This window comes from Centropristis striata, chromosome 3 (genome assembly GCF_030273125.1).
Source record: "Centropristis striata isolate RG_2023a ecotype Rhode Island chromosome 3, C.striata_1.0, whole genome shotgun sequence".
NCBI classification, from domain to species: Eukaryota; Metazoa; Chordata; class Actinopteri; order Perciformes; family Serranidae; genus Centropristis; species Centropristis striata.
This window is the reverse complement of record NC_081519.1, coordinates 28,359,724-28,384,522: the sequence shown is the minus strand read 5'-3', so window position 1 is coordinate 28,384,522 and position 24,799 is coordinate 28,359,724. Positions and strand designations below refer to the sequence as shown.

Genomic DNA, 24,799 nt, shown 5'->3' with positions numbered 1-24,799 from the left:
TTGCCGGTTTGAATCCCAGTACTGACAGGTCAAGAACTGAAGTACCCTTGAGCAAGGCACAGCTGCAGAGGTTGAATTTCCCCATTGTGGGATTAATAAAGTAATTAATAATAGATAACGTTCAAGTTCTCAGTTTTTAGTGTTGAAACGAAAGATTACACATTGTACCATTTATTGTGGTTGGTTGGTTTCTGGCAGTAGTTTGGGAAAGTAGCCTAGTTGTATTGAAATGAACTATTGGGATGATATGTCGATGGACATTGATTAACGTAATGACGTAGTACATCACTACGCACGCAACGTGTCCCTGTTCTGTTGACTGGGAAGCCCCTAGCGCGGAGCTGCCAACGCCCGGCGTAGAGACACAAATAGAGGATACGGTACGGAAAAAAAACATTTTTTTGTTATTATTGTGCTCGAATTGTGGTTATTGTTTAGGTGGAATGTTGTCAACAGTATCTGTGCTGAACATCTGCGGTATATAACTGTATTACTTGTCAATTTAGATGTCTCATTCAGCAACAGCATCCGCTAAGGTTAGCTCAGCCAGTTAGCTGGGAAGCTAATTGAGGAGGACAGTGTTTAGCAAAGCTACAGACAGGCCATCTATAATATTAGACCGGCTAGTAAATTGACCTTTAAGAGCTGTGGAGCAGTCAAGTGTCAGGTCGAAGTTATCATTGATTTAATATCTGGTCGCCTTTACGTAAAGCAGTAAGATGTAAGTAGTTTCTAGCCAGCGGTTAGCTGGTTAACGAACGTAACCAAAAGGCGAAACAACGCAAAGATATGTTTTAATCATCCAAGCAGGGTCTCTGATTATGAAGTTGGATAGACGGGACTATCTTTGGGTGCTTTTGTAGAGGTTTACAGTATTGAATGGTGAAAAAGAGTGACGGCTAAGTTAACAAGTTAGTTTATCGTTGGTTTAAACAGCCGGCAGGAAATGAGGCCAGGTTGAGGCCGGGGATGTGGCCGGAATATACAGCTAAGGCATCAGAGCTAACGGAGCCATCTCAGGTGGGATCTTAACCCTCCGGAGTTTAGAGCTGTTTTGTTGGTTTTTGACTCTTTTTCATTTCGCCTGTATATGCAACTTAAATAATGATTATCATGCCACGCTGGTATCATCTTTGTAGAGTTTAGAGAGAAAATGTTTTTGTTTTGTTCGTGATAATTGGACGCTGAGTTTGGCATGTTATTGTGTTAACACTAATATAATAGAATCTCAATCTGTGGATACCTCGTCATGGATTTTGTGTCGGATTTCATAAGAAAATGCTTGCGATATATCTGCGTGTGAGGTTTTTCTACTCAGTACTGTGCTCAAAGGCTTACCAATTATTTCTAAATCATTGTTTCAGGTGAACTTAGAAGATTAAAGAATTCTTTATTGTCATACCAACAACACATGCATGCACATGACGAGGCACGAAATTAAGTACTGAGGCCAGGTCAAGCCAAACATACAAAGTAAAAACACAATACAACACAGTGAAATATAAAATCTAATTTAAAAGAAGTGTGCGATACTTGCAAGTAATTGTATTGTATTTTATATATAAAGAGAGCTGTGACCAATCATTGAGGAAATATGACTACCGTAAATCAGATGTAATGCTAGTCACAACCTGGCAGGCTTGAAACTATATGCATGCATTGTTGTTTGATTCTGTAGTTGACACAAGTATTTAGTTTTCATTAGGAAGGACCACTGGTCAGATCTGATGAGCTTTACAGATTCTTACAGAACTTCCTGCTTGATGCACTATAAAGGTTCTTTTTAGTTTATGTAGCGGGGAAACTGCCATATCAAACAGCATTTCTGTTGCTTTCACTACTAGGCTTTAAGCAGGCCTGCCCTCGGAGTGCTTGTTGGCCTACAAACACAAATGAGTGGATTAGGTCTAGAAGCATTATTTGCAGCTGCAGCCGCCCTCTGTTGTACATGGCCACTGTTATACTGCTGCTTTTAGCAAGAGGTCTCCCTTGCTAAACACTTGGTTTAGTTGGTGCATGAGGCGCAGTTTGTCTTTATTTTGTGTGATGGAAAGTTGAAGATGTAAGGGCCCATTTTTACTTAGGTGATCAAAACGACACTTATATAGGGCTGTTTCCACTACCAGGCAATACCCGGACGATTCCAAAACGCCCCTAATTTGAATACGAGTAGTCCGGAGCGGACTTTGTCTGGACTTTTTTAGTCCCTGTAGAAGAGCAGGGTCTTTTTTCTCCCCTGAAAACACCCTGGTTACTGACCATCACCAAGCGGGATGTGACATAGTACTCTACATGACAACAACACACGCCATTTGTAAAAGCCGAGAGACTTTCCCGGTGGACACTTTCCCCCCTAGTGGAAACACAGCTTATGGCTGCTTTACATGTAGATATTTCAGGAAAACCCATAGTTGCAAGCACAATTGCAAGCAGGTTTATAGCACAACTACTCTTAAACATGCTTAACTGTCCAGATAGAGTGATCGCAGTTTTAAAGTAATGCCTATTTTTTCAACTTTAACTTCACCAGAGCATGCAATATTTGTTAATGATGTCCACTTAACCAGCAGAACAAATCTATTCCCCCCCCCCACAATACCCAAAGGAGCACTGCTGCTGCTACAACATTGTAATATGTAAACATGTAGATTAGGGCTGTCAGTTGTTGTCAATTTTGCTTTCAGTAACCCATTAACTAACGGGTACATTTTAAAGACAAAAATAACAAAACAAAAAAACATGAAATACAGGGGACAGTATTCTTTTTAGTCACAATTTGAATTCTACATTGAAAATCGATTGACATGCGCTTTCAATTTAAATTTTTTAAATCCAAAGTAGGAGCAGCGATTTGAAAATTTGACCCTATGGCCTTTGTGTAGTACATTCAAAACAAAATATGGCAGTTGTATCATACTCAAAACCATGTAGCTCATTGTTTTGAAAATGTAAATGACCGTTATCAGGGCCAAAAAAACTGATCTCTTCACAAGCTAGGTGACAGGTTGAGAAGAGCATGGCGGGACACCAGACTTGTACTACCTATGCTACCCAGTCACACAGAGCTGGTTGAAAGTTTCCCTTTCAAGCTGGGCATGCACTGTAGCATTTGCACCCTCACTTGAAGTGGCCCTCAGTACAACTACATGCATTTGAGCATGAAATCTTAAAAGTGCTGTGTAAAAATGCACAAAATTACTTCTTGCAATAAATGTTGGTTTGTTGTTGTTGCACTAATAAAAAAGAAACCACAGTAGGCTAAGTGGTTATTTTTTATTTGCTTCAAACCTTTTGTATTATGTATCATTGCACATGAAATATGTTAAGTTACTGCACTGTAAACACAATTGCAGTTTCATCATATCTGGTGAAGTGCACGGTCCTACACTACAGGCAAAAAGTTTGGAAGCAAGAAATAATTCTTACAAAAAAAATCATAGTTTCATTGCTATACTTTGCAACATAATAAAAATGATTATTAAATAAAGAGTCACTTATTAGAACACATTTTTACTACAATTGTCAGGTCTTTGGGTTTTTATTGCTTAGACTTTAAAATGCCCATCCCTGAGCTATACCTTAGCATATGTGCCTGTAAAGCCTACGGGGGCAGGGTTTCCAACCCCCTGTTTGGTTAGATTGTTTAGCATTAATAAAACATTTGTTTTATGTTTGACATTTTGAATATGATTAATCATTGAGCCCTCATTTGTCCAGCAGTAGGCATGTAAACATTTACTGCCTTTCCAAAGGCAGTGACAGAAACCTCGGAATCAAACCCTGTGTTTCTGTGGAGTAGGCCATAAAAAAATAGTCTCTGAACTTCACATAAAACCCTATTATAACAACTACTAGTGAGGTTCTGGTCCATGCAGACGGCAAAGTGAGATCTTCAGCACCCTCCTCCACATCAGATATCACACCAATCTGTCCTGTTTTGAGCACTGTTAATATGGAAAAGAACCATTATGGCTTAAATTTTAGATGCAACAAAAGCTTAAACCATAACAGACCTATAAGCCCAGCTGTATTACACCTTCTGTGTCTGAGTATTGGCACGTGGAGGATTCTATATTAGTAAGTTTGTGTTAATGTCCTAGTCTGTTTTACATTGCCTTGTTTTATCGATTGTGTCTAGTGCTTTTCACACCTGTTTTTTTCTTCTTAGCCAAACAGTTTAGTCTACAGTTAAGTCTGTGCCTCAGTCTTTGCTGCCTCCACAAGTGTAATCTATTAGTTGGCCATTTTCAGAAGCTGCTCTATGCTATTATCACATTTTGTTCACACATTGTTTTTTATTTTACCACAAAAACTCCTTGAACATCAACACTTTTTTATACTTCCTGATATAATTTTTTGCATGGGGGTTAATCCGACAGGGAAATTGGGTGTTTGTAGCCGGCTATGTATGGTATGGAAGAAATAATTTTATATCAGAATTTGTACAAGCCATTTTGGAGAAATCTTTCTATAGCTATCATTACTATTGATTACATTGAAATTCTAGCTTAAAAAGTAAAAATAGTTGTAGTATGTAGAATGGTAAGACATGCCCATTGGCTTCCTGTTCAACTCCCAGCACAAAAGTATTGTGTCAAAGCAGTTTACTCTAAAGCAGGATGACACACTAAATTGAAAATGGAAATTTGCCCCAGTGACAGATGTGTAATCAGCCTCAAATTACACTGTTTCGTCTTTAAAATTAAATTTAATATAGAATAAAGGCCAATCTAACAAACATAACACTCTATTTTGTAGAGCTGCAACAATTATTCGATTAATTGAACATTAATGAATTATTAAATTAACCATCAACTATTTTGAGAATAGAATAATTGGTTTGAGCAGGTTTTTAAAGACAGTAAGTCCAAATTCTCTGATTTCAGCTTATTCAGTGTGAATAGTTCTGGTTTCTTTGTTCCTTTATGACAATAAACTGAATATATCTTTGGTTTGTGGACAAAACAAGATTTGAGGACGTCATCTTGTGGTTTGGGAAACACTGATTGATATTTTTTTTTTTTTTTTTTTAATTATCTTTTTTATTGATTCCACATATCAACATTCCAACGACATTTTACATGTGCTGTACAATTTTCCAACATTAGTAGAATAGTCACATACTTCTCCACCAGGGAGCAGAGACATAGTTTGACACAAATTATCAAGTAAAGTTACCGAAGAAGTAAAATTAAACCTTCTTCCACAACTCTCCTTGTTTTCATACCTCTCTTGCATCGTCCCTTTTTCTCCCGTTGGAGGGTAAACATATCAAATAAACATATGAACAATGAACAAGTTTGTAGCCTGAACCAAGGGGGTCAATAATCTAAAATACACAGTGCCCTTACTGTACAAAGTCTGCTCTCAATGGAGACACAAAATCAACCCAGTTTTTCCAGTATATTATAAAAGTTTCTGTTTTTAGTCTAGTTGAGAAAGTCAGTTTCTCCATTCTATATATATCCAGCATCACCTCTACCCAATCCTCTATTTTTGGTGCATCTGTTTTTAGCCATTTTCTGGTGATGGCCTTTTTAGCCGCCACCAACATTATTCGAAATATGTATTTTTCTCCTGACCTCGTAATCTCCTGGTTCTCTTTTCCCAAATATAAGACTTCAAATGTAAGTGGGATTTGCACTTTCAGAATTTTTTCCATACTCTTCTTTAAATCCTGCCAATAAGGTATAATACCAGGGCATCCCCAAAAGATATGAAAATGATTGGCCTTATCTTCCCCACACAGTCTCCAACATCGTGTGTCTCGAGATTTCTGTTGTGTCGGTGTAATAAAGTATCTTATAATATTTTTCCAACCATATTCTCTCCATGAGAGGGAGCATGTTGTTTTCCACTGTCCTTCATTTACCTTCTCCCAGTCCTCTTCTGATAACACCCTCCCAGCCTCTTTTCCCCACTTTTCTTTTATATATGATGTATTATTGCCCTTTAGTCTTTCAACTTCTTTATATAGTTTTGCGATTAATTTCTTTCCCTGGTCTGAATCATATGCTGAGATGAATAATTTAATGAATCCTGATTCTAGCTCATCTAAATTAAACTTTTTTATAGTTTGCTCCATATAATGCCGCATCTGTAAATATCTGAATAAATCTTGATTGTTTAGTCCATATTGATTTTTCAGATCCTGAAAACTTTTAATGGCCTTCTTTTTAAAAAGTTCCCAAAATATTGTTGGTCCTGCTTCCCATCTACTGAATCTACTATCTGCTGTGTTTGGTTTGAAGTCTGAATCATATGCGATCCATCTTAATACCTTGCTCTGCTCAATCAGTTTATTCTTTGATATAATCCCAAACCATATCTTTAAGGATATCCCCAGCCACGGATTCAACTCCTCTTGAAGATGTCCCCTCAATTTTATATCACTTATTATTGCTTGTATTGGAACATGTGTGTTTAATGTAAGACACTCCAAGTCCTTCCATCTTGCACTGTAGGCAGGATTATATAGATTCCACAAAGTTTTTAACTGTGCAGCCTGATAGTAGCTCTTAAGACATGGTAGGGCTAGTCCCCCTTTATCTCTAGGCAGTTGAAGAGTTTTAAATCTTATTCGGGGTCTTGTCCCCTGCCAAATGTATCTTGAGATTAATTTGTCCCATTCTGTAAAGTCTTTGTCTGTTACTTCTACTGGTAGGGTTTGGAATAAATATAGTAACCTTGAAAGTACATTCATTTTAATCACTTCCACTCTTGAAACCAAACTTGTGAAGGGAATTAAATTCCACCTTTCCATATCAGATTTTATTCTTGATATTAATACATCATAATTTAAAGATTTCAATTGAGACAAATCTTGAGGCAGGTTCACTCCTAAGTACTTCATGGATTTTGAGTCCCAGTTGAACCTAAAACTCTCTCTAATTTTTCTATCTGGGACATAATTATATGTGAGAACCTGGGTTTTCCTCACGTTCAATTTATAGCCTGAAAATAATCCAAAATCCTCAAGTGTTGACATGAGTGCTGGAAGAGACCTAGTGGGGTCCGTTAAGTATATTAATACGTCGTCTGCAAATAATGCTATTTTCTGTTCATTTCCTTTAAAGTTGACACCTTTTATATTTTCATTTTGTTTTATCCATTGACTCAGGGGTTCCAAATAGAGAGCAAATAGTAGCGGGCTAATTGAACAGCCTTGACGACACCCACGCTCTAATATAAAAGAGTTTGAAAGATTGCCATTAATTCTAATCCTAGCTGTAGGTTTATTATATAGAGATTGTATAGTCTTGACAAATGTTTCATGAAAACCAAATCGCTGCAGCACCATATATAAGAATTCCCACCTGACCGAATCAAATGCTTTTTCTGCGTCCAAACCTAATATTATCGATTCTATTCGTTTTTTTATAATGTTTTGCATAATATGTAATGTACGTCGGATATTGTCCTGTGTCTGTCTCTGCTTTATAAAACCTGTCTGGTCCTGATTAATTATGTCTGGCAGGATTGTTTCTAAGCGTCTAGCTAAGATAGCAGTGAATAATCTATAGTCCTGGTTAAGGACACTAACTGGTCTATAATTGGAACACTCCATTTTGTCCTTTCCTTCCTTCGGGATAACCGAAATGTAGGCTTCCCTCCAAGAAATCGGGATCTCTCCCTCTTTTAGCACCCAGTTAAATGTACCCTTTAGCAAGGGGATCACTGGTTCTCTGAGCACTTTATAGAACTCTGAGGTGTATCCATCTGTGCCGGGGGCCTTGTTCGTCTTTAACTTTGAAATCGCTGAGTTTATTTCTTCTGCTGTGATTTCCCTTGTCAGAGCTGAATTCTGGTCCTCTGTCACCCTATGTAAATTTAGGGAATCGAGCCATGTTGCTATCTGATGTTTATTATTTATTTTTGGTTGGGAATATAGATTCTTGTAATATGTTTCAAAACATTTATGTATCTCTTCTGTCTTATATTTTGGCAAATTTGTAGCTGAGTCCCTAATTTTGTAAATGTTATTGATTGCCATTTGCTTTTTTAATCTGTAGGCCAACAGTTTTGTAGATTTACTTCCTGCTTCGTAGTATCTCTGTTTCATGTACATCAGCTTTTTTTGAATCTCTTGTGCTGAGATGTCATTTATCTCTGTTTTAATCCTTTTGATATCTTGGTTTATTCTCTCGTCCACATTTTTTTTATGTTCTTTTTCCAGTTTTTTAAGCTCCGATTCTAATTTATTGAGTTTTTCCTGTTTTTGCCTTTTCAAGTATGTTGATTTAGCAATTAATTTTCCTCTAATCACAGCTTTACACGCGTCCCACAGCACTGAGGGAGACACCTCACCATTATCATTCTCCCTTACATACATCTGGATTTCTTTAATAAACTCTTCCTTCATTCGTCCTTTTAAAACATTTATATTTAGCCTCCAAAGTGTTGATCTTTTTTCTTTTGACATAGCCAGAGTCATATAAACAGGACTATGGTCTGATATGTCTCTCACTCCAATTTCACTCTTTTCAATCCTATAACTGTCCTTACTGTTCATGAAAAAATAATCTATCCTGGAGTATATTTGATGTGGTGCTGAGAAAAATGTATAGTCTTTTTCCTTAGGATTTAATTCTCTCCAAACGTCAATTACTCCCAATTCTGTCATTAAACTTACAAACTTCTTACTAATCCCTGGTTTCTGTGTTCCACTGGCTGAACAATCAAGCTTTGGGTTTAGTCTGATATTTAGGTCTCCACCCCAAATCAAAATACCTTCCCCCTCTGATACCACTTTATCAAACAGTTGCCTGTAAAATACCCAGTCTGAGCCTGGGGGGGCATATACATTGAGAATGGTGACCAATTCTCCGTCTAGTCTCCCCTTAACCAGTACGTATCTTCCTTGTTTATCTGATATTTCTGAAAGTTTTTCAAAAGTAATTTTCCCTGATATCATAATGGCCACTCCTCTTCTATGACCTGTGTTATAAGAAGAAAAAAATACTTGATTAAACCCATTTCTTTTTAGTTTTCCATGTTCTTTCTCTGATAAGTGTGTCTCTTGCAATAGAGCAACTCCAACCCCTTCCCTTCTCATTTTACCTAGTATCTTGGACCTCTTAATTGGGTTTAGTATCCCATTCACATTATATGAAGCTATTTTCAGTAATTTCTTCTGGGTTGCCATATTCACTATTTACCTTTTTTTCACTCCAAACATGCCCCTTATGCTACAACCATGGCAAACTGCCCTGGACAAAACAAGCCCAACAACACTAACATTCACCGAAAACCTGGTGATGTCAAAAACCACTTCCATGTGTGGGGTCTGCATTTTGACCCTGAATGAGTCCTGATGTAAAGTCCGCTCTGAGGGATAACCTCTTCCATCAAAGAGAAGGGGGCCCTCTGTGCTGCAGTCAGCTTTGTCCATATATGCGTCCAACAAGTTCCAAATAAAGTGAACAAAAATATAAATAAACGTAAATGTAGCCCCGACTTTTTCCCTTTCAAAAAAATAAAATAAAAATAGAGAGGTGAATATATTCTATCAGAATTACCCAAGCTAAATAAACCAAATCAACTTTAAGAAGGGGGGGCCCGTTTCTCACCTTATTGCCTCTATGTGTACAGTCCAAATATGAAAAGGCTGCTCAGTCTTCCTTTAGAGAATCGTTGTCCATCACATCTTGTCCTAGTTCCTCCTAAAACCTTTAAGTTTTTGTTTAAATCCTGGATCCATCTCCCTGGGTGTTTGGCTCTTCTCTGTTCGACTGACCTGCCAGGTTAGGCGCTTGATCCTCTCCAGGCCGCTCTCCGGAGGTTTTACCACCGTCACTTGAAACCCTCTCCTCACCATGTCGGTAGTCGCCTCTTCAGCCGTGTTGTAAACGCGAACCTCTCCCTCGTAGAACACCCGCAGTTTCGCAGGAAATGGTGTTTGGAAGCGTATTTTCTTCTCTCTCAATACTTTCTTTGCCTCCATATATTCTTTCCGTTTCCTCAGTACATCCGGAGCATAATCGTGGTCGAGATACACCTTTCTCCCTTCGTACTCAAAGCCTCTTTTCTGCCACGCAATCTTTATGATCTCTTCTTTATTTCTGAAGCTCATAAATCTCACCACTATGGATCTCGGTGTGGAATCCGGGGGGGGACGTGACGCCAGAGCCCGGTGAGCTCTTTCAATCCGCAGGTGAAGTGACGGCGGCAGCTGAAGCTTTTCCCGTAGAAGCGTTTCAGTAAAATCAATCATAGACCTGGCGCCGTCTTCCGCTCCCTCCTTCACCCCGTGAATCCTGATGTTTTCCCTCCTCGACCGTCCCTCCTGATCCACCAACCTGTTTTCGAACTGTTTCTGTAGCTCCAGGAGTTCAAGTGTAGTATCCTCAATGTGCTGCAGGCGCTCTTCGGCTTCCATTATCCGTGTCTCAGCGTTGTCTATCCTGTTATTTGTTTCCCTGAGCTCTTCCTTAATTTCCTTGAGAGTGTCCGTGTTCTCCCGACGGAACTCACGCAGTTCTCGAAGTATTGTCTCCATATTTGCCATTTCTTGAGTGGACTGTGCCGCTTCTTTTCCACTGCACGGGCTCGGCTCCCTCGATCGCGTAGCCGCTGTTAGCTCGCGGTCCTCTCCTGTTAGCTCTGATGCTAACAAAAATTGTTCGTCGTCTTCGTTTAACTCGGGTTTTTGAAACTTTTTACCCGTTTTTCCTCTCGGCATTCTCTCTGCCCTTTCTGTTTGATATTTGTCACGTTCTATATTCGCCTAATGATACTTAGCAGGGCGTCCCAAATTTAAAGTCGGGGAGCTCACTAGTTATGCTGCTGCCATGTTGGAGGTCTCTCCGGAAGCCATCACTGATTGATATTTTTATACATTTTATTGACCAAACAACTAATCGATTAATCGTTTAAATAATCGACAAATTCATCGATAATGAAAATAATCGTTAGTTGCAGCCCTACTTTTTTGTGAAATGATTAGTATGTGGAATAAATCAGTACCATTTTCTTCCCTGCTCAGGACAGCCACCTGTGTTCTCTTCCCTTGTTTAACTGTGTTCACACTGTAACATATGGCGCTGCAGTTCTGTCCCTCCTGCTTCACTCAATGACACCCCCACCCCCACACAGTGGTGCAGAGCTCTGCAGTGGCTTGGCACTCACATACTGTAACTTGTAGAGGAGGGACGGGGGAAAACTGTGGTCCACATACTACATATAGCATGTTGTCTGTAATTGCACCAAGATGCATCACCTTGTTCCCCAAAGATTCAAGGTCAGCGTATTATTTCACTCATTTCTAGGCCTTTGTTAGTACATTTAATTTGACATGTTGCAGTAGGATCATCTAAGATGTAAATAATAAAATGAATAGGCTGCAACTAACAGTTGTTTTTATGGTGGACTACTGTGCACATTATTATCTCAATCTTTTGGTTTAAAAAGTAAGGAAAACTGCCCATTAAAAATTTCCCAGTCCAAAGAGGCAACCTCAGATTATTTGTTTTGTCTGCCCAGCAGCCCAAAACCCAAAGATGTTCAGTGCAATATGACCGAAAAGAAAAGCTGTGATTTAAGCGTTGTGGCTTTGACTGAATCTTATATTGGCGCGTACATTTCAGGGTTTTGGTGTTGTGCATGTTGGCTCAGTGTCACACAATCACAGCTCACACTACAGGAACAGAGCTGTCATTAATGGTATTAGTAACTCCTGTGCTTAAATGAGTCCAAATGTCTGCTGTAAAAAAAAGCTTGTTGAGGTTTCTCATCAACATTGTTCTCAATCTCGTTGCTGTAAATATATGGGGGAAAGAAGTTGTTGATGACTGGCGTGCAACTGAACAGGCAGCCTTTAATGACCATGTTGATGTTTTCTCAGAACTGTTGTGTGATTGCTTGACCCCTTGGCTCACGTTTGTTTTGGATTCATTTCTCTGGCTGCTAGTCATTTTGCCAGATTGCAATTTTAAAAAATCCATCCCGCTTTGGGCACGTTCATACTGCAGCCGAGACATTACAGAGCCGTTAATGTCCCCGCATGAAACGGTCCTACGGAAGGGGCTTATTAAGATGCCCTGCCCACTGCCGGTATTCACTTTTTCTTTTTTTATTGTGCTGTGTTCTGGACATGTCTGTGTGTCAGCCTTTGGGTGGTGGGTGTGTCGCCCCCAGCCAATAACAGCGTGCCGGTGAGGTCAGGACTTGAAAAGGGAAAGACCAGTTACTGTCACTGCTCTCTGTCTGTGTCAAGGATGTATAGAGCTGCAGGTCTGTGTTTCTGTTTGACCGAGGTTGGGTTGAGCCACAGACATGCTAGCAGCGAGGCCACAGAGGACAAGATGCCACACAAAATCTACTTTGTCCATCTCTTCATTTACTCTCAAGCTCACTCGACCAATGCTGCTGTCTCCGTTTTTCATGGCAATTGACAAATACGACGTAGCATCCCTTCAACATATCGGCATGTTGAATGTGTAGTCAATTGAAAAAATAAATAAATATCCTTTTAAATATCCATTGACGATGATGATGATCTGTTGTCTATCGACATATCTTTTGATATGATTTCCTTTTTGTGAATTTAATGGTAACAAGTCAAACTCAGTCTAGCTGCAGAATTTGCAATGCCTCTGTGAAGCACATTTATTGTGTCATTTGTCACCCAAATGCGTCTCCAGCTGTGGGTCTGTACAATCCCTCAGTCCTTAAATTAGAAAACCTCATCGGTACATCTGGACTTCCATTGACCTTGTGCTTGATCAGGGAGATCTGTTTTCTATCTCCCCATTAATCTCCAAGTCAAGTAATTACAAATGAATGACTCCATTTTTGTAGTTGTGACAAAAGTGGTTTTTCCTAGGTTTGTTGGCAAGTCATATATGCTGTCTGGTGTTGAGCTTTCTAAGGTCTCCCCCTTGGTTTTGTTCTTGAATTGGTTTGTTCCAACCCGAAGCGTTTTTTCTTCTGTGTGTCCTGTAACTGCAAAATATCCATTCTGTCAAATACGGTGATTGTCGTTGAATATGTTTAAGTCGACATCAGTATCCTGAATATAAGACGTTTAAACAAAAATTTAAACAGAATTTATAGATTTTCTTGAATACATGAAGGGCAGAGAAATAGAAAAATATAGAAATGCATTAAAAAAATAATGATGATAATCATTTAAAGAACAGTGCACACATAACACTGCTTCTATACTAAAGACAAAAAAGACAAAAGTCAGCTTTTTCATTATTCCAGACGTCACATGCTTTCGCTGCTGCCATTTGTTAGCTGTTTCTTCATCACTTGGCTGAAGTGGGGAATGTGCAGCTAGTCTCACTCAGAAACCCACATGAGGTGTTATCATGCAACAGTATTCTGTATTGCCTATCCAGCTTTCTGAAATGTGGGATATAATGTTTACATGTTCAAACATAAAAGCAGGATCCTTCAAAATCTTGATCATGGGGTCCTCAAGTCACTTACATGAACTTGTATGAATTGAAGCAGGATAAAACTCTTGAGGCTGTATTGTGGTGTGGTGTTGCCTTTATTGTTTTTTAAGCCAATAAGCAGTGCCATCAACTAATGGAAGTTTCCCTTCTGTTTGTTTTTCTGTTCTAGATCTTGAATGAGTAGAGTGAAGACTGTAAAACACAGCTATGCAGACCATCAAGTGTGTTGTAGTTGGGGACGGTGCTGTGGGTAAAACCTGCCTGCTCATCTCTTACACCACAAACAAGTTTCCTTCTGAATATGTACCTACGGTAAGTTTCTGGACCTCTGTTGTATTTATAGACAGCACTTCAACTTATCTAAAAGTAAAGTTTAATATCAACACAATATCTGTCAAAAACATTCCCAGTTTTTGACCTTTAGGTATCATGTCTGTTTGTTCTGTATTCAATTGAATAAGATTAGATTCAACTGTATTGTCATTGTGCCTAGTACTTGTTACTCATTACAGAGTAACAAGTACTAGGACAACGAAATGCAGTTTAGAAGTAGGCAAGAAAGGATTTGCAAATAATTCTATTCTGTTTGTCACAATAGGGGTATTTCCATTACAGTCCAATACCCGGAGTGCTGGTCTCACTCGCTGAAATGCCCTTAATTTGAATATGAGCCGTCCTTAGCAGTCTTTTGTCCGGACATTTTTCTCCCCTGAAAAATCAGCAACCAGGCTGATTGGATAGATTGGACGTGACATAGTACTCAACGCCACAACAACACGCATTTGTAAAAGCCGGCGAAGCAGTGTTGCCAACTTAGCAACTTTTTTGCTATATTTAGCGACTTTTCAGACCCCCCTAGTGACTGTTTTTCAAAAAAGCGTCTGGCGATAAATCCAGCGACTTTATCTGGTATTATCTTCTTAACGAGCCACGGGCCGGCGGCTCCTTAAGATGAGTAAGAACGAGTCGAAGCAGCACAGTCCTCCTGCAGCAGTCTCTCCCAGCTGCAGTCACAGAGCCGGAGGGGATGTTAACCCCTTAGCGTCCAATCTGTGCGCAGTTAGCGATGCCGTTAATTCACGTTCACGATTTTTATAATCAGCGGAGATTCTGTGCATAATTAGCCATGTTGCTTTGTTTATGATCAGTTGCTGACGTGCACAGTTAGTGACGGCGGCCACAGTTGCGTCTCCTGTGTTTAATCCGTATATGATCACGGATCACTGTCGAAACTTTCGCTAAGCGATTACGTGACGATCGAACACCATACGTCACCTCCAGAGTCTAAATCCCTCTGGGGGCCTTTTTGTAATGGAGACACACAGAGTGAGTGGACATTTGAGAGGGCGTGGCCTGAAACTTTCCCGGCGGCCACTCTTCCCCCTAAAGGAAACACGGCTAATGTTACAAATTTCTTTCCGAATCTGTTGTAATTCACCACTAACAATCGTTTCGTTCTCTGTGTTGTAGGTGTTTGATAATTATGCTGTAACTGTAATGATTGGAGGCGAGCCCTACACTCTGGGTTTGTTTGATACAGCAGGTATGTCTTTTTTATTCCAAGCTACATTTGTGTTCATCCAGGGTATCCAGTTTATATAGTTGTAACCCATTAAGCAACTGTCATTATACACATTTTGTACTGTGTTTCTATGAAGTTAAATGAAAAACATGGATCTTCCTTTATTTTTGTGAAAGTAGGGTGTGTGATGATGGCAGTTTACTTTTGACTGAGGGTGCCCTGACAGAGATACCCTGCTTTGCTCAGTGCAAGGGACATGATGGCAGGACTGTCTGAGTTCAACATGTTTGTATGTGTTTGTCCAGGTCAGGAAGACTACGACAGGTTACGACCTCTGAGTTATCCCCAGACAGATGTCTTCCTCGTCTGTTTCTCCGTCGTGTCCCCGTCCTCCTTTGAAAACGTCAAAGAAAAGGCAAGTCAAGCCCTTCCTTTGTTATCGCCACTGGTCTTCTTCCAGTTGACAAATCTGGACGCTATATTTATTTTTTTAAATACTCTGAATTTTGAAATTCAGCTCTCCTGTATCTTAGACAAGTATATGATCAGAACTTCATGGGAGTTGTTAAATGCTTACCAGAATAATCTTATGAAATTATACTGTAGCATACAGCACTACAAACCTACAATACTAAATTTGGCATCAAATATGGAAAACCAAAAAACTATTTGCTTGAAGAATGCATTTTCTGGCTGAGACCAGATAACACTTACTTGAAGAAAACAAAACAACTATACTTTCTAATCCATTCTGAATGAGTCATTATTATTATTATTTCATTATTTTTGTGGTGGATCTGCACTTTCTGACCTCCACTGACAGCTGATCAGACCAGGGTTAGTGTGGAGGAAACCACACTAATGATAACCCAGTGTTAAGTACCTTTGATGCAGTGTGTTGACCATGGCATAACCCTGTGTTTGTGTGTGCAGTGGGTTCCAGAGATTACCCACCACTGTCCAAAGACCCCCTTCCTGCTAGTTGGGACTCAGATTGACTTGCGGGATGACCCCTCCACTATAGAGAAGCTGGCCAAGAACAAGCAGAAGCCCATCACTCCGGAGACAGCCGAGAAGCTGGCGAGAGACCTCAAGGCTGTGAAATATGTGGAGTGCTCAGCCCTCACGCAGGTAATATATATATTAATATATACCGTCACACATATATACACACTCTGGACACATGATTCATACCTCAATGGCAAGACGTAAGAAAAAGGAGGAAAGAGGAACATGTCCCTAGTGTCCCTGGCCTGTGCATGCTATGGGTGAAGTCAGTGTGGTTTCAGTGACTTCTCACTCATGAGCTTGGTGGTTTTGCTCATTACAAATCCTCAGATGTTTTTCATGTGGCTTCAGTGCAGGTGAAAACTGCAATTAAGGCTATGTGTAGTGTAGTAGATCTGCAACCTTTATAACCTCTCCAACACAAAAGTCAAAAGAGAGTTACACCAATCTGGTCTTTTTATTACCCTTTTTCTGGGCTCTGCTTCCTATACCTGTAGTACAAGGTGTGTTCATAGTTCACATTTACAATTTCAGAATGGGCAGTGCAGCTTTGAAGGACACTGTCTTGGATTAACAAATAAAGATGAGATATCAATTAGTTAACAGCCAACATCTTGAATTTTCCTTTGAATTGAACTCTGAACGCTTACTGTAAAAAAGGGGTTGGCAACCTGTGGCTCTGGGGCCACATGAGGCTCTTCAGGCAGTCTGCAGTGGCTCCATGTGGCTGTGAAAAAAAATGATACCAAATGAAATGTCTTATCTATTCTCTTTACCTATTAATTTTCCTTGATGTTGGTGTAGGCCCAAAGCAAGTTGGATTTCTGAATTATAAAAATGTGTTACTCATGTATACGGCATTACATTTTATGTTATTTTTTACATTTTAGTCAACTAAAATGTGCACCATAGATAAAGTCTAATAATAATAATAAAGTCTACAGCTCAGCAAATTCCAAATCTGAGATATTTTTGGTGTCCAGCCTCTCATTTGCACTTGTGTCCTGGCTGCATTCTGACAAAATCATACTAATAAATGCTAATTATTGTTTATTGTTATTTGTTAAAAGGATCCCCTTTAGCTCTCACCAAAGTGGGACGAGCTAGTCTGGGGTCCAAAAAAAAATCACTTAACAATGATGTTGTAAAAACAATGAAACATTATAGACATCATTAAAATTCATCAGAAATTATTCAAATAAGTTATTAAATTCACAAGTATTACATACATTATTACATTCATACAGTCCATTTCCTACTCACAAATTTAAATAGTGCATTCTGAAATTGTACTTGAAAGATATTTTGTTATTCAACTTCTGTATATTCACAACATTATGACCTATTAGTATTATGGGTAGGTTCATTTAGACTTAGTAGGCTGTTTCATCTTCATAGTAAGGCTCAAAATAAAGTATCAGGCCCCATTATGACATTTTTCTCTTTTTTTTGGACAACAATGGCTCTTTAGTTAGTAAAGGTTGCCGCCCCCTGACCTAAACGCAGTATTCATATAGAGTTTAATCTAAATTCTGATTCAAACTCTGGATTTAGGATAGGCCTGTCACGATAACCACTATATAGACTTATCGTTCAATATAGAAAATGGATACGATAGTTTTTGTGGACTCAATAATTGTTGTTTACATGCATGTTTGTTTATATAAGCCATCAACATTTTTGCCAGTCACGCTGCTTCTGTCCCTCTCCTGTCGCTTGCGCTCTCTGGGAGGCACGGCACACACACACGCACACTCACACACACACACAGTGCAGCCACTAGCCAGTTGAAGCATAGGGAATGTGTTATTGGAAGTTAAGTTTTCCTGACGGCTGCACAACTCCAGAAAGTTTGGTGGAATAAATGGAATTGGTGCCCAAGTGTGGAAACATTTGGGATTTCACTGTTCAGCTCAGCCGCACGCTAACTGTACACAAAAATCCGCCGCTGATCATAAACAATGGTGATGGGACAGACTGTGCCGAGGCTTCGGATTGTTTGTCGAGAAATCCAGGAAATCTTTAATGAAGCGCGTATCTAGGCAGGTTTCTTTAAGGGTTAGTGACGTCATTATGACGTTTGAAGCCTGGCTGGTTCAGGCAGTGGTTCAAGTGTTGGCGTGATATATGAACAATATATAAAGCGCAATGGATCCCCGCGAAATTGAGTCCAAGCTCAGTGGCAAAAATATTCTTTCTTAATAAGAAATTAAGTCCTCATCATCACGCCAGTATTTATCAGCACAATCACTGTCTAATCTTTGAAAAACACTGCAACAGTTTTAACATAAACATCTCATGTCCTATTGGATTTATTCATACATTGATTGAGATCATATTGACACGTTTTTTTAACATTACTTTTACCATTCCCCATAAATTAATCAAAAAAAGATTAAATGAATGAATCACATAAAATCAAATTAAACTGTTCTTGGCAGTGATTATTCCCATGCTGACACTGTTGCAGACAGACAAGAGGCCGTCATAAATAGTTGAAATGACAATAAAGGTTCTGACCAGTAGGGGCGTTTGTGTGCACATGAAGCCTCGAGAAATTAACCTTTTTTTTTTAACCAATTGGATGAAAAGCTTCAAGGCTTAATGGAGCTTCATCTGGCCATCACTAGTAAACAATCTGGCATCACTAACTGCACAGAGCATCCGGTGCTTGTCGTAAACAAACGGAGGTCGCTAAGTGAACACATCCTGCTGCAGCACATACACACTGTACTGCTACAGAGCTAACTGTTAGCCTTTTAGCACTGTGCTACTGTGCAGCACTGACTGTTCTGCCTCTTAAAGGAGCCACGCCACTCTTATAGTGGACGCATTATAGCGCAGACTTTTTGTGCTTTTTTAGTAATACTGCAAATGTTTGACAGGCAGTAGGAATTGCCCAAAAAAATCTCTGAAACAGCTGTTTATATATTATTTATAATATATAATAATATAATATTTATCTCATCGCAATTTCTGTTAATGGAGCCTGAGATTCTATTTTATTGGTTTTGATTGTAGTTTATTTATTGTTCTTAATGTTCTATTAATCTAGGATGTTTTAATTTTTATTTTCCACATTTCAATGTTTAATGTTTTTGAGATTTAAAAATGAATTGCTGTGGAAAAGGATTTACTCAACTATACTACCGTTTATTGTGATATATATCGTCCTAAAAAAATTGTAATCGTGACAGGCTAATCTCCGATTATTTGCTTGATTGTATGATCAAGGCCGATCAGAAAAAAGATACACAAGAGCTAAAGTACTCCTTCATGAAGAAACAAACAAAAACAAAATCTCTACAAGATCTATTGCAGACACCAGTAGAGGTCTGCACAGGTTTCCATGGTCATGCACTCCAAGTGGCATAAAAGTGAAATCTGAAGTAAATCTCAGAATTGTAGTATTAAATTCAATGTCGTTGGACTCAGTGCTTGAGACTGGTTTTGGCTTTGGTTTCTCACTGTTAGAAAGTGGAGAAGGGAGGCGAGCAGAGGGAGCAGGACTTATAAGAGACCAGATGAGCTGGGCCTCCCTCAGCCAGAGAACAATAGTGTTGATGGAGTTGAGGTGGAGCCCCCACCTCTCTGCTCTGCCCCTTCCTTCCTCCTCCCCCTCTCTCCCTGGCACAACTGTTGCATAGCTGCTGATGTCATTTCCTGTTTCCTGTCAGGGATCACAGCCCACTGTTCAGCGACTGCTCTCTCTCTCTCTCTCTCTCTCTCTCTCTCTGCTTTAGAGTCCATCGTTTCTCCACACAGTCGTCCTATAACTGTCATACCTTCTCTTTGTATTCACACAAACACTTTCCTTCTTGTTCTGCCATGTTCCTCTTCTCCTCCTCTCCCATCTATCTCTTTCTGTGTTTGCTGTGCTAATTGTGCTGTTGTTCTTTTCCCTCTCCTGTCATTGTAGCGAGGGCTGAAGAATGTTTTTGACGAAGCTATCCTAGCTGCCCTAGAGCCGCCTGAGACGCAGAGAAAGAGGAAATGCTGTATATTTTGAACTCTCTCTGTGCCACTGCTATCATCTCTTCCTCCTCTGATCATTTTCTGCATTTTCCATTCGTTTACCCCATCTGCCTCCCTTTCTTTCTTCTATATTTACATGTGCTGCTTTTGAAATCTAGACCAATGTCCATCCCAGCCATCTAAGTAACCTACACATCAGTCAGCTGCTGATCTAACTCCAGCCCCAAACTACTACTCTGTATTGAGAGTGTATTGCAGCTAACTCTTGCGTCATGGCCTGACTGACTGACTGACTCCTGGCCTTTCTGCACTTCAGTGACTTTACTAGTTGCCTTTTCTAACCAGTAACTGCTGACACTTGGTTTGGTTGATGTGTTAATGTACTTCACATCTTACTTCTGGAGTGGTTATCATCATCAGCTTTGTTTTCCATCATTAATGTTGCACTTCACTGTATTATTCCTAGTTTTCCAACTGGCCCAGAGCTTAATGATGTGGCCCCTGGCCAACAGTGGAGCGGTATCTTACAGAGGATGTAGGATGTCATTTGGGAGGGAGCCATTGTTTTAGTGCGTCTTTCCCCTGTGTCCTTAATGTGGGGAGGGTCTGGACTAAAGTGAGGGCTCTACACAGAGATTGATCTCAACACTAAACAGAGCTTCCATTTCTAATGCTAATGTATTTTTTGTACTACTGTTGATGTTTGATTAAACACAACTCAGAGTCCGACTATGGTTACATGTAGAGCTTTTAAGTATGCAAGTGGTATATAGGGATTGTTTGGCCATTCTAGAAACACAACCGTTGAAGTTTTTTCTCTTTGGTACCATGATGGTACTGTCTTTTTGATCTGGTTTATAGCTAAGAGCTTTAATGTTTATTAAAGGGACAGTTCACCTTAAAATCAAAAATACATATTTTTCCTCTTACATGTAGTGCTATTTATAAGTCTAGATTGTTTTGGTATGACTTGCAAAGTGGTGATATGTCTGCCTTCTCTCTAATATAATGGAACTAGAAGGCACTTTGCTTTCATCCTGACCCGCTTACTCAAGATAATCCGAAAACCTTGTTGTGAACTGTTTTATGTAGGAACTATGTGAGAGAAAGAAAATAGTTCCTACATGAAACCGCTAACAACAAGGTCTGGGAATAATCTCGAGTAACAGGGTCATGATTTCTGGAAAGCTGTTTAGCACTAGAAGCAAAGTGCCTAATATTTCCATTATTTTGGACACTCTGCAACTCACAGTACAACAGTCTAGATTGATTAATGGCACCACAGGTAAGAGAAAAAACAGTTTCTAATTTTGGGTGAACAGTTTCTTTAAAGCTGTAATCTATTAAAAAGTGTTCTTTTTACTTGTATGGCCCAACTTTCTCTATAAATGACCCATGTGCCCTTAACTGTGGTGCATATCCTGCTTTCTTAGAAGTCCAGATAATCTATAAAAAATAAACTATAATTGTGTGAAATGACTTGTGAAATGAATTAATAAAGGACAAATGAACTTGCTCTCCTCTCTGGCTCTCTTCTTTTTCCAGTGCTTTGTCAGAGAAGAATGGAGTGGGGTTAGTGAACGCTGAAGGGCTTACTGCTTTACTGCATAGTGCAGCTCTGTGTCAGAGCAGCTCTGGTTACTTCACATGACCGAGCTCATGGTGTAAGCAGCTCTGCTCCGGGGCAAGTACAACGAGAAAAACACCTCCGAATCTGAGAGTAGACTGAGTTTCTGATGATTATTTTAAATTTGTTGAGTCTGGACGACCTCTTGTAGTGAGTTAGTCACTTGAATCTGAAGAGCAGATCAAAGGAAGGAAACAAGCCTGGATAGAAAGGAAATGCTCGTATCCCATTTTTTGTGTGTGTGTTGTGTTGTGTTGTATGGGTTATGCTCCCTTTTTCCTCCACTTTCTTGTTTGACTTGCCTTTGGTTTCAGCTGTCACAGGTCACCTACACTCATGCACATGTGATTTATGTTGATCCCTGATCTGGTTCACACAACTAACCACAACCATAGGAAACAGAAAATTCTCTTGAGTTGTTTGTTCCTGACCTTTTTTTATGTTCCCAACAGCACTCTCACCCCACACTTTGTTCTGACACTCCACTTAATGATGTTCAATGCTGCTTCTGTTTGCACCCAGTTATTTTCCCTCTGTTTAAGCTGTGTTTCCCCTCTGCCTTTTTTTCTTGACCTGTGTTTGTATTTGAGTTGCCCCCTCATTGAGCCTGTATGTTTGTGTGTTTGTGTTCACAGAAAGGCCTAAAGAATGTGTTTGATGAGGCGATATTGGCTGCATTGGAGCCCCCAGAGCCCAAGAAGAAACGTAAATGTGTGCTGCTATGAGAAGCTCCTACCTTTTCAAAACACACACATAACACATGCATACATCTTAAATACATACCCACACTCACACGCACACACACACACACGACACACACACACACCCCCTCCCCTGCCTCCACACCCCTTTCCTTGCTCTGCTAAGGTTGGTTGACAGCATTGGCCTCCACAGAGAAGACTAGAAAGAAAACAGCCTCCAAAGCTTCAGATAATTCTCTGCAATAATAAGAAGCTTCAGCCCTGAGTCTGAGTGTGGGACAGAAGATCAACCTAACCCCAGCCAACAGGCTGCTGTGGGCTCCGGGCAGGGTGGCATAGCCTCAAGACCGGGGGTCCAGACACCAAGCTTAAACACAAGTCAAATTCATTTCTGTCGAGCTTTTGATAGATTTTCAGTCAGTGTTGTGGCCTAATTAACTTTTTAGATGCCCAGCCATTTAGATGTCCTCAGCCAATGTAAAGGTTTCACAGATAAAAGCCCCGCCCCCAGCCCCTCCCAGCTGCCTGATTGGCGGCTGCTCATGCTGCTGGTCCCGTCCCCTCTGTTTGACGAGCATCAGCCGACCCCCCTACGTTCCTTCTCAGCACTACCGGAAGAAATGCTAACAGAGTAGTGTTTTGTTTCTGTTTGCCAACACCCCCTTTTTTCTTCTCAAACACAAGTCTGAGATATTTATTCCATGTTCCAGATAGGTGCACTCTTAACCACTAAGGAGAACTGTATAGGGCTCGGTAATTCACAGCAATACGGCTAAAACTCCACACAGCTCTCGTTGAGGAAGTTCATGAGTAAATATTGCCATCTAGTATCCAGTCCTCGTAGTGTGGGCTTTGCCAGTGCAGTCCTTTTGGAGTGTGGTAATCACTTGAAGAGCTAAAGGCATCCCGTAGTAATGGGTCCACACGTCGACCGCAAGGAATTGGCCTTTTAGATGCAGGGAACTTAAACAGTGTTAGCAGAACAAGCGGTGTGTTCTTTTTGCCGGGGATCAAGGGAGGGTAAAGCAGGATTCTGTTTTAACATGGTCACCACCCGACACTTTGAACGGGTACAGCAGAGCAGCCAGATCTGGAGACCAGTACTTAAGACAATGGATCAGTGAACATGAACTTCCACCACAATTCTGTGCCAGGTCAGAATGTGGTGCATATGTGTTGGGCTGTGCGGTCTGTTGTAGCCGTTCAAAGTGTGCGGTGCTGCATGTAGCTGAGCCTCGGTCTCCGTTCTAAATGATAGGTTTAACAGATGTAATTATAATGTAAGCTGGCACACAATGTTGATGTAGGCTCCAGGTGTTTTTACCAAAATACTTTTTTTCTTCATTTCTGTTTGTGCTGTTTTTTTTATTTTATATATATAAATATATATAAAAAAAAGGTTACTTTCACTCCTTTTACATTTAGGGGTCTGAACTCATCTGAACTCTTACCTGCCAGGTTATACCAAGAAAAGCTCTGATTGGTTTAGTTGAATAAAAACCTCCAATGGCAGAGAGACTGTTTGGTTAAGATTATTTGTGATTGGTTGGTTCTTGTTTTTCTTTACTGGTGGCTTAGAGTTGGGTTGATTTCCAGCCCAAGTCAGTATAATTATTATAACCTGTTGTTGTTTTGGTGCAAAACCAAATGCTCTGTCTAAAGTCTTTGTTCTTTGTATATGCATTCTTTTAAAAAATATTAAACTTAAACCTTAATTGCCTTTACCACTTTTCATGCAGTTTTTTTTATTGCATATAAATTATATTTAACAAGTGTCTGGGGAAAAGGCAATTAAAAAAAACAACACTCCATCAGAACTGTTTCTCTACTAGAGCCTTCAAGAACTCTGAAAGGTAAAAACATTACATCCACTTTCTACTGTTAAGTGATTTGTATTCCATCTCACTGGATGAACCTGTCATAGCATGTCCAGTCAGCAGGAGGCGCTGTCTACCCAAACATTATCCCCCTGATGTTGGGGTCTCTCAGACACTTTGAAGAAGAGACAAAAAATGGAAGATGCGGATGGTATTAACAGTCTTGTGAAGTTATTTTGTTCCTGCATTATACTATTATATATACCTGAAAATTTGATGTTGACCTCAGGCTTGTTTGCACTGTTTGGAGTGTGTACACTTGGCCCCCAGTGAGGTAAGATGAAAGGAAGATTTTTAAAGAGTCCTATATAAAAACAAAATGGAAGAAAGCAATACTGTCCTACAAAGCCTAACTGCAGTGAACTACATTTTTGGTCAAAATTGAGTTATGACTAAAAAAAAAGTTTTATCTTGTGACAAAGTTTTAGATTTCAATTTTGCTTTATTTCAGAGAAATAATGATATAAAAACCACAAAATCAAAACCAAGCGGTTATTGCACTTGCCATGGTCTGCTTTGGATATATTTACTAATAAAAACATTAAAATAATAGAAATTATAAGTTTACTTGAAAGGGAAATAATTATCTAGATAGCGATGAAGTAAAAAAAAGTGAGATAAAATTATATGAAGACTAAAATATAAAATTTCTTCATATGTCTAAAATACACAAATCTTTGAATAGA

General features: G+C 39.6%; 1 protein-coding gene across 4 annotated transcripts; it reads left to right on the top strand.

Moving 5' to 3' along the window:
- The first annotated feature begins 313 nt into the window (after positions 1 to 313).
- Positions 314 to 23,960, top strand: cdc42 (cell division cycle 42). Of its 4 annotated transcripts, none has more exons than XR_009392704.1 (7): positions 314 to 380; positions 13,573 to 13,715; positions 14,874 to 14,946; positions 15,231 to 15,340; positions 15,859 to 16,056; positions 19,853 to 20,982; positions 21,072 to 21,424. XR_009392704.1 is itself a non-coding variant. In XM_059328538.1 (6 exons), exons 2-6 carry the CDS (start codon positions 13,611 to 13,613, stop codon positions 22,258 to 22,260), a joined length of 576 nt encoding a protein of 191 aa, XP_059184521.1. In that variant the 5' UTR covers positions 314 to 380; positions 13,573 to 13,610; the 3' UTR covers positions 22,261 to 23,960. The 4 variants fall into 4 exon arrangements, 2 of the variants coding, with proteins under 2 accessions (XP_059184521.1, XP_059184523.1); XR_009392698.1 differs by having other exon boundaries at positions 19,853 to 20,996; XM_059328538.1 differs by lacking the exons at positions 19,853 to 20,982; positions 21,072 to 21,424 and adding an exon at positions 22,171 to 23,960.
- The last annotated feature ends 839 nt before the right edge of the window (positions 23,961 to 24,799 follow it).

Coding starts and splice junctions, on each gene's coding strand:
- cdc42 (XM_059328538.1), top strand. CDS start 13,611: ATGCAGACCATCAAGTGTGTTGTAGTTGGGGACGGTGCTGTGGGTAAA. Junction 13,716..14,873: donor CTTCTGAATATGTACCTACG/GTAAGTTTCTGG, acceptor TCTGTGTTGTAG/GTGTTTGATAATTATGCTGT. Junction 14,947..15,230: donor GGGTTTGTTTGATACAGCAG/GTATGTCTTTTT, acceptor GTGTTTGTCCAG/GTCAGGAAGACTACGACAGG.